Source organism: Micropterus dolomieu, linkage group LG18 (genome assembly GCF_021292245.1).
Source record: "Micropterus dolomieu isolate WLL.071019.BEF.003 ecotype Adirondacks linkage group LG18, ASM2129224v1, whole genome shotgun sequence".
In the NCBI taxonomy this organism is placed as follows: domain Eukaryota; kingdom Metazoa; phylum Chordata; class Actinopteri; order Centrarchiformes; family Centrarchidae; genus Micropterus; species Micropterus dolomieu.
Window position 1 is genome coordinate 23,597,896 of NC_060167.1, and position 9,910 is coordinate 23,607,805.

Here is a 9,910-nt window from a genome sequence, read left to right on the forward strand (position 1 = left end):
TGCTTTTGCATCTAAATGACTAATGGGGACAGCAGTTTTTGAAACCGCGCTATTTTAAGCCACTCTGTCCTGTTTTTTATCGTTTTAGCTAATTTATTTATCTATTTTGTGTTTATGCTGCAAACTGCTGAAGTGCTGCTGAACAAATTTTAGCTGTTTTGAGCACTGTTGTGTGCAAGAAAGAAGGTTGAGCAGGTACAGTGTATCGGTACTGAGTTATGTGTGTTTCACAGCTCCCAGCAGGGTGGGGGCGAGGGCACGAGATGAATCCAACCAAACAGGATTCAGCTGGAAGAGAGAACTGTGCTCCATACCATCACCAAACACCTGGACTTGAACATGGATAACAAAAGGAACATGTGCATGCGTGCGTGCGTGCGTATATCTGTATTTTCTTTTTTTTTTTTTTTAAGAAAAAGGACAACACTCACATCATTGGACTTTCCTGCTCACTTCCTCAAGAGTCGATCAACCAAAGGTGGGAATCTTCTTCACAGACGCTTTTATCTATTTTGATAACTGAAAAAAAGGAAACATAAGAAGTTTTAAAAAAAGAAACAGAAAAAAATTAAAGAGAGGAGGAAAAGACACAGAGCATTATTTTTGTGTGCATAATATAACAAAATCTTATTTTTAAAAGAAAAAAGCTTCTGGATGTTTCAGGGTGATTCAAGGAAGAGTTTAAACACAATGTGTCTTTTATTTTTATTTTGTAAAATATGCAAACTTTTATTTTTATTTCCTGATGTCTGTTGTTTGACATTCTATTCGCAGCAGCAGGGGCAACACTTTGTACAGATTTAAAAACACTTTTGCTCGTCTGATGTGTGGAGTCATTGTAACCGTGGGAGGCAAACCGTTTAAAGCTACTTCTTCCTGTAACTGCTGCAGAGATTTCTATTCACGCACAGATGATAGTAACATAGTTTTATAATTTAGTCTTTTTTTTTTAAAAACATTCTTCCATAAGTTAACAAAAGACAATCAATTATTTCTATTTATATTTGAATTATAGTTCTATTTTGTAGAGGGTTTTTTGACCATTGAAACAAACATTTGTAGAAAAGTTATTTAATACTGTAGCCTATAAAGATGATGAAATGGATCTTTACCCCACACATTAATGATGAGCTCTAATAGTTAGCTCATGGAAATGATCCTATCCAGATGGTTGGATGACTTTCACTTCAGCTCACATCCTATACCCACCATCAAAAAAGACATCAGACAGACACCTGTTCATGCTAACAGCAATTTTGTTTTAGTGTGACCCCATGATACATCGGTGACCATGAGAAGTGGTTTTAAGCGGTTTTGTTGTGACAAACCTTCAGGTATCATTAAATTCACCCTCTGACCTAGGGATGAAGTGAACATGCGTTAGATCTTGAGCAGTTAGATTACTGAAAGATTATGTGTACAAAGAGCAATGCAGTTACTAAATTAAGATATATAGTTTAAAAGCAATGAGGGAAATCAGATAGATGACTAACACCATCCCTGAGAATAATTAGTTTGAAAGGAAAGGGAGCTGTAAGTCAATGCTGCTGTTGTCACCTGAGTTTGATTCTCTGTCAGTGAATTTTTGTGTGTAGAAAGTTAAATGCTTTCAGTTTTTTTTTCTTTTGTCTGTCACTTGAAAACCTTTGAGCTAATTTGCCTTATTTTTGTTGAATTCATCTTTTAAGTAGATTCGGTTTTAGCTGTAGAGTTTAGCTTTTTATAGAGAGTAGATGTTTTTCTCTGCATAGGGATTGATGCTGTTTTGTTGTTGTTGTTGCTGTTTTTTTTGGTGCACATCAACTTTTCTCTTTTTCGTTTTGTTTTCACACAAATCTCTGTTCCAAACCCTTGTGTCGCCTGTCCTCAAAATGTTTGTAGAAAAGTCTTTCAGTGGAGTGGAGAGCTGAACCAAACAATGACTTCATTTAGTGCTGATCCAGAAGATTTATATACACTAGAGGAGGCTTCCTACACACAAGAACGGATGTGTTTCAGTCTGACAGTCAGCATGTTGCATGGAGCTCATGTCACCACATCCAAATATGTTGAACTTTAATTTATACAGACATCAAAAACTGTAGATATGTAGATAATAGAGATCATGGTTTAACAAAGGACTGCTCACTAGACCATGGAAGTGCCATTAAAGATGATTCTTACAGCCTTTAGTGAGACAGCAAGTCTGAATGGATTTGTGAGTGATCCAAAAATTCTGCAAAAACTATTTTTAGCTAAGCCTTAATGTTTTCCTCTGGATCAACTGCCTGATCTCTCACAGGATTGACTCTAAGTTGTATATACTACAGAAATGGCAGCAGGCCAGAGGTAGTCGTCATGTCGGTGGAGTTAGCTGTAGGTTTCTATGAGGAGCTTCCCTTCCTGCTCCTCAAAAATCCATGTTTGAATCCAGTGAAAAACACACAGTGTGATAACGTCTTTCTCAAGACTCACAGTTTGATGGTTCTGTTTCGAACTCTCGTTACATCTTCACATTTTCTCACGTCACACTTTTTGCTGTGTTTCTATTGTTCATTTCCGCAACCAAAGATGTTGTGTCCACTCGTCTTTTAGCTCTCGGTCACAGACAAACTGCTCTCACCCGTAGACGATCTGTTATGTGTAGCTGGATAAATTGCCTTTTGGTCTTATTCTGATAGATTCAGAAAGAGAAAGATCACAATAAGCGTGGTAACATAACAACAATATTCCATATATAATATGACTATGGTTTAAGGTTTTGTGAGAATGTTTTTGGCACTGCTTTATCCGTCATGTAGTGAAGTACACGTGTCGAAATATTTCAGCTGATTTTTTAAAAGAACAACAAGAAATGGTCTGCTTTTGACTACATGTGTTGCTTAAACTGAGTTTCCCTTCAGCATATGTAATGGCATGTTTGAGTGGGTGTAAACAGACTCATTATGGACTTTATTGGCCTCTGCAGACACCCACAAGGAGTACAGAGTCTTTATGATGGCGAGAGTTTTCAGACACGAGAGCTAATTTTGTAAATAGTCTTTTTCTTTCCTTCCACTTGCTCTTTACACCAACATGTTTGTTTCTTCTTTTGTGTTTTTATTTCTTTTTTTTTTATGATGTATAACCTGTCCAGATAACACAGTGACTAGCAAGTTTTCAGATTCAGTGCACCATGAAGGAAAATGTCATGGATATTGTTTATATGTTCAAAGAAATGATATTCCATGTATTAGCCATCACTTTTAATACAAAAACAGGATTTTGGAACTATGAAATGACCACTTGTTACAATGCAGTGTTTTTATTTATTTAAAAAAAAATTTACAAAGAGATAATATTACAGGAAATCATGATGCTCCAAAAATTATTAGCATCATGAAAATTATAGAACCTTAAAAATAAACTTCGGTATTTTTCAACCTTTTTGAAAGTGATCCAGTATCCTTGTGGGCAATTGTAACCTGTCAAAGCACACTCGATCAAAACTAGACTAATTCCAAGAAATTTTGTCCCCAAAAGTCACATAGATACAAAAACATGGGGAAATATGGTCCAGCTGGAAAAATACAGAAGTTGCTTTTAAGTTACATTAAGTTACATTTAAATTGTAGGAACGAACACTAATCAACGGTGTGCTCTATACAGCACACAACATTTGAAGAAAGAAATCTCCTTGCACTTATTATTTTTTGTCCACACCAATTTGAAAATGCTCTTTTTTGTCCATCCTAATGTAGATCAGATGGCTTATTTCATAGCTTTAAAATGTTTTGCTGCTAAAACAGGATTTCCAAACAGGTGGTTAGATGTTGCCCAGTCTGGATTTTCAAAATGTGCCCTTTTATTTTAATTTGGTAATATAGATATCATACTTATCTGTTTAATTTTCAGTAACCTCATGATATACAGAAATTAGTTTGCGATTATATACTGTTAGTTTGCTAATGGCCGATAAACATAGTTGTGTTTTACATTAAAACTCATAAATGATGTCTTACGGTGACATTTTTGAACGTGGAGTAGTAAAAACACACCTTGTTGCTCCACACTGTATGAACTCAGTTTGTGTAAATCCCAGACATTTAGAAAATTCACTGGGCTCATCTCACTCCCTGCTTGTGAACAGTTTTCTTATTTATACAAGAACTCATTTTGTACAGTTTTGTTAGAGGAAAGAGGTTTTGATATTTGGTTATTTTGCAAAGCCACTTGGCTACTTTTGTCTTCCTGTGCCAGAGTTGCTAAATTGTCTGTAACTTGTGTTTTTTTTATTGATTGAGATAAGATTTTTCTTCTTTCTTGGTTTTCTCTTTGAATATGTCAGTTTTTCTTTTTTTTTAATAAAAGCCTTGTTTCAATGATTGCGTGAACTGTGTAACTTTTAGGGTAGAGGGGCTGTATTGTTGAGAGCAGGAGGGAGTAGGCTGGATCTGCAACAACAGGAGAGTTAGTGACACGATGAGAGAAACAGAGCAGGAATGAGAAGACATTACTAGCAGCTGGGTGGAGTTGTGACACCCAGGACCTGCGAGGCAATACAGCTGACAGGGTTACATGCTTCTCCTCTGTACACGTTTAGAAGTTGTTCTGTAAGGACATCTGGAGTGGAACAGCTGTCAAGAAATGATTGAATGCCTTCATACATACATCATAATGATCAAACATTTCTTTCCACGTGTCAGTTTTATTTTAATAATGTCACAGTCAAATGGACACTGCTCATTGTCTTTAGAAAAAATATATATTAACATGTTTTATTTGCTATACAGTTAAACATTTCTAATAATAATAATTTTCTATCAGATCCCAAAGGCCACATTAAAGTTACAATATAAATTGCAACTGATCTCTAATAACTAAAGTAAGTTGTTAATGTATGTATGCTGCTACAAACACATTTTCCCTTTGTGGTTGGTTGTATCTTAGCTTCAAAAGTCTTGATGTTAGCTGAAATCCCCTTATTCATCTTTCCCTCATAGAGTATTTCCCCAGAAAACATCCATGCTCAAACTGACCTGTTACTATGAAAGTATCTCACACTCATACAGTAAAACATTAAACTTGTTTTTAATGCATACCATCATAGATGACAAGTATAAAACAAACACTATATATTGTACATGGTTATTAAAGCAAACTAAACCCTGCTGAACTGGAAAAGATTTCCTGAATCTTCCCTGTTTTTGCATCATTGATGGATTACATTACATTTATTTAACTGACAATTTGATCCAAAAAAACTTACTATCTGTGGATTCAGCCATGTGGATTCGAACCAAGAACTGCAAGAATCATGCAAGTAGATCAGCTTAATCAAATATGCTGAACTGCTTCAAGTGCTAAATGCATGAACATTGTGCACATTAATGCAGCAAGGAAAACCTGAATATATTCAACTGTGGTTTTGGTGTTTTATCCACTTATGAGCCGATTTAGACCCTAGAGGGATACAAAAACAGATCAACCAGAATGGCCAGAGTACAGTGAACATCTACGGTAAGGTATCAGGCGGGATTGTATAGACAAGGTTACATAACCAAAAGCAGAGAACAAGTTTTGATTCATGTATAAAAAAATAAAAATGGAAAAAACAACTATAACAGTGATTAATTCAAAACCCGCATAGCCCTGATGTCATCTGGTTCATGTGGGTAATTAATCCAAGTGGGTTGTTGAGTTGTTGAGAATTCAAATAGTTCAGCTGAGAGACAGCTATAGAGCATGCAGGGAAAAGTGGAGGAGATGCTTTACTCGCGGCCTCCGCCCATGATTTGTAGTAGGAAGCTGAATAGGTAGATGATGTCCAGGTAGAGGCTGAGGGTGGCAAAAACATATTCCTCTGGACTTATGGAGTAGCGCTTGTTCCCTAACAGCAACTGAGTGTCAAATGCCAGGAACTGTGGCAGAAGGAGAGACAGAAGGAGATGACAAGGAGAGGAAATGAGCAACAAAAACAAACAAGAAATACTTCAGCAGAACAATATTGAGGATTTGATGAAGTATCAGATTCTCACCATAGTGAAGAGAATGGCTCCTACCACAGCATAAGTGGCATGTAACCAGGGAACCTGTGGCGCAAGACAAAAGTGCATTACAAAACACTGGTAAGAAGGATAGCTGGATGCTAAGTGCTTTGCTAGATTATCTGTGAGGCTAATCCCTTCCCACACCCAAATACACCATCAGCACCTGAGGCATTAACCTGCAACTTTAACTCATCATTAATCACAGCTATTTTAGACATCTTCTAGAAAGGTGTGGATCGTGCTGGCCCTGCTGGAGGAGGCGAACTTACATATCCGAAAGGGACAACAATGGAGATGGTGATGGCACAGAGAAGCATGACCACACACAAAGAAAACAGGACGCCCTGACAGGATGTGACATCAATCTGCAACAGGATAGAGAAGAAGATGGATGATGGATTTATTCAATTTCATCAAATCTGCCTGTTTGGGTGATTGAAAAAGCAGTTGAGCAGTTCTTCCCACCTTGCTCTGGAAGCTGAAGATGGTGACAGAAAGACACACCAGAGCCGTGATTCCCAGACACAGCATCACTGATTTGGTGTTATAAAAGCTGGAGGAAGAGAAGGCAGTCACGTTCATTGCATAGTCTTTTAGTCTGGAAAGACTCGGATGAGTTGACATCAATGTCAGACCCCCACATAGACACATGCCAGCGTCACAGTATGTATTTACCTTGACACAAATCCCATCATGAAGGCCATGCTCAAAGTCTGATGGAAGAAGTAAAGAAACATTACCGCAGTTAGGCTTTCTGAATGAGTATAGAGCTACAAGAATGTACTGTTTTCATGGTGAGGGATACTCACAAAGAGAACTAACAATATGATATTCCAAGGAAACTGCCTCCTGTTTGGGTAAAAAAAGAAAATACATTTTGTCAATTTAAATTCTCAAATGTGTAGTTACACAGCAGTATGCATGTGTAATGAATGTTTTTGTTGTTACTAATATTGCAGAAGAAATATTACCGCAGGTCTCCACAGCAGGACAGCGCAATGTAAGTGGCAAAGAACATGAGGCTGTCAAAAAAAAAGGCAAATAATGATACAACACTTAGTAAATAAAGTAACGGGGACACTATAATGTGATGGTGTGTTTTCACTTACTAAGATGCCGTGTACAAGCCAGGATGAGTCTGAATATAAAACCTCACAGGTGCGCTGTAGAGACGACAATTAAATGGACTCAATTCATGTTTTAATCAAAGTGGTAAAAAAAAAAAGTAAAATAGTTTATTGTGAGATATAGTAGATGAAACACAAGAGTAGTTACCAAAATGAGAAGAGAGCAACAATTCCCACTGTGACAAGCAGCTGAACCATGAGAATGGCATATACCTGCAGGCAGACATACATTGTGTCAGAGCAATGGAGGTGTGTCACTGTGATATTGTTTTTGTACCGGTGTCAAATGTCTCGCGTAACACATTTATACCTTCCGGACGAAGGTCCGCCTGATGGTCTTGTCATCCCAGGCGAACTGGGCCTCCATCTCCCCATAGCCTGAAAGAGAGAGGCAGGAAGGAGACATGTTTGTACTAACTGAGGATAAATCCCAGGCGGTGTCTTAAAATGATACTACAGCTGAATTATTCCAACAAATTAAGTCACCGTGAAGGAGGGAGGTTTAACTGGTCTGGTACTACCATGTGTACTTTTCAGCACATAATGTGATGTCAAGTCACAACTTTTAAACTTGAAAAAGGTGCAACATTAGTAGCATTTATTATTAAAATTACAAATTGCAATTAAACAAAATATGCCATCAAAATATGAGGAAGAATAAATATCGCCCTGTGTGTATGTTGTCAGTCTTATTTTCTTTCACCAAGTACTTTGACTCAGACAGTCATATGTGTAGTAAGTCTAGGTGGATCTTGAACATTAGTTTTTACCTGCAGTCGCCTCCTGATAACTGGGTGGCTCATTGTCATCACTCACCTGCTGGGATCATATTAAGTTTAGTAGGGTCATTACAACTTTTAATCACAAAAAACTGTTCTCAAAACTGTTAAAAAACAGATCATGTTTACTCTCACACACATGAGCCAGCACAGTACTATTTTCCTTTCACCTATTGTTTTGCTGTGCACAGTCTATGACACATGAGATTTGACTGTTAAAGCTTGCTGCAGACAATTTTCCATTACAGATTTGTCTACAAAACAGCCTCCATGTTTGATTAGGTCAAAGGATTAGGATGGATGTGATTGGCCTCCAGCACAGATCAGCACAGATGACACTAAAGTTGACGTACAGAGAAACCAGTGTTAATTAAATGAGCTCTTTCTCACACGTTCAAAAATCACAAAATCTTTTTTATTTTATGTCATAATGTGGTTGAGGATTTTATGTCTGGCTGTGATGTTGTCATTAAAAAGAGATGGCCATCAGAAACAGGAGAGCCATATCTCTACAATCCTAACTCAAAGCCATGACTCTATTATGTATGTCTTAAAATTACATTAAAATGTTATGGATCCTTATCCATGCACCATAACATCACTTACAAAGCAATAGTGTAACTATAATTCAAGAAAGTTAAAAACGTACCTTTCCCTTTTTCATGATTGTTCCTTTTTTGCACCTTTGTGTTACTGATGATGAGGAAGACTACCCTGAAGTAAATCCAAGTGTAACAGGCTTTGCAAGGTCCAAAACACTGCGAGTTGCGAGCAAAAATGTTGTTCTTAGAGTAGTTGTTGCTCTGAATTTGTCGCCAGTTTGCGGATTATACTGAAGCTTTATATGTGGTTAATCTCTCTCTAACCCTGATCCCACGCCACCCCTATCCTCGGCCTATGAGGTGGTTCCAGCAAAGTCCAGGTAGTGCCAAAACACTGAGATGAATCCAGACTGTACCACTGCTGTTGCTAAAGGGGGGTGTCGTTTATGTCTCTCTTTACTGGCACCAACTGTCTTAGCAGTGTTCTAGGACAGTTAATCATCTTGGTGCTCACCCGTAAGGCTCACAGGACTTACACATCTGAGTTACATATACATTACATAAGTATTTTGCTCCACTTCGGGGAAATAACACAGACATACAAGATAATCAGCAAATGCACTGCATTATCTTCATGTTGTATAAGACTATTAAAACAAAACCAACAACCCCTGCACATGTGCATTTGTTGACTGACATCATTACTATTTATTATTATCAAGAGAGCTTATGATGTATGATCATCACTCTTTTTCTTTATGTAGACTGTGTATATGGCTATGTATATAAATGGAACACTTGAACAAAGCTACAGTAGACAGCGGGGTGTTTCGATTTGTTTGTGCCGTATAATTTAAAAACACAACAGTAATCTAGTGAATTTCTGACATCTTGTTATTGCGTAAGAGACGTGTTTAGTAACAGGCACACCAGGCTAATGGGATTGAAGTTAAGAACATAATGGAGCACTCTCATAACCTTTAAAAACAGTAATAATGAGATTTACCAGCAAGCATGCACCTTTGATCTACTTTGACTAATATTCATTTTATTGTTCTCTGCTTTGCCAAGAAGTTAGAAATGACACTAACGTGACATGGGGCTCTAAAGAAATGTAATGTTACAATGAAATGTGTATCAATATAGATCATTAAGTAAGTACACACATGAGAAAACCACTGATCACATTTTAATGGTTTAACCTTCCATTGAGAGCCAGTGAAAAGTGAAAAGTCTGCTACAGTACATATTGATCTAGTACTATTGCATATGCTGTTACATACATGGTGATACAGTGTCTGGTTTACAATTGATAATGTTAACATATGTGAATGTTTACATGGAATTATGACCTTCTATTCTGGCATGTTTGAAACCAGGGTTTCCATTAATTTATTAATTCAGTCGCTGTGGAGCAACTCTGGGACTTATATAATAATAATAATAATAATAAT

General features: G+C 37.2%; 2 protein-coding genes across 3 annotated transcripts in view; one reads left to right on the forward strand and one right to left on the reverse strand.

The window, feature by feature from the left end:
* Positions 1 to 4,343, forward strand: part of LOC123987590 (RNA-binding motif, single-stranded-interacting protein 2-like) — a 28,387-nt gene extending 24,044 nt beyond the window's left edge. For both annotated transcript variants that reach the window (XM_046076597.1, XM_046076598.1), the window contains exon 14: positions 234 to 4,343. The gene's annotated coding sequence lies outside the window, so the exon portion shown is untranslated. The remainder of the gene's footprint in view (positions 1 to 233) is intronic.
* A 782-nt stretch (positions 4,344 to 5,125) lies between these two features.
* Positions 5,126 to 9,910, reverse strand: part of faim2b (Fas apoptotic inhibitory molecule 2b) — a 76,435-nt gene continuing 71,650 nt past the window's right edge. The window contains exons 3-13 of the mRNA XM_046075303.1: positions 7,906 to 7,954; positions 7,446 to 7,513; positions 7,284 to 7,348; positions 7,118 to 7,171; positions 6,980 to 7,030; positions 6,818 to 6,857; positions 6,684 to 6,721; positions 6,474 to 6,561; positions 6,278 to 6,373; positions 5,997 to 6,050; positions 5,126 to 5,879 (exon numbers count right to left, since the gene is read on the reverse strand). Coding sequence (XP_045931259.1) covers positions 5,730 to 5,879; positions 5,997 to 6,050; positions 6,278 to 6,373; positions 6,474 to 6,561; positions 6,684 to 6,721; positions 6,818 to 6,857; positions 6,980 to 7,030; positions 7,118 to 7,171; positions 7,284 to 7,348; positions 7,446 to 7,513; positions 7,906 to 7,954 — 753 coding nt within the window. The 3' untranslated portion in view covers positions 5,126 to 5,729. The remainder of the gene's footprint in view (positions 5,880 to 5,996; positions 6,051 to 6,277; positions 6,374 to 6,473; positions 6,562 to 6,683; positions 6,722 to 6,817; positions 6,858 to 6,979; positions 7,031 to 7,117; positions 7,172 to 7,283; positions 7,349 to 7,445; positions 7,514 to 7,905; positions 7,955 to 9,910) is intronic.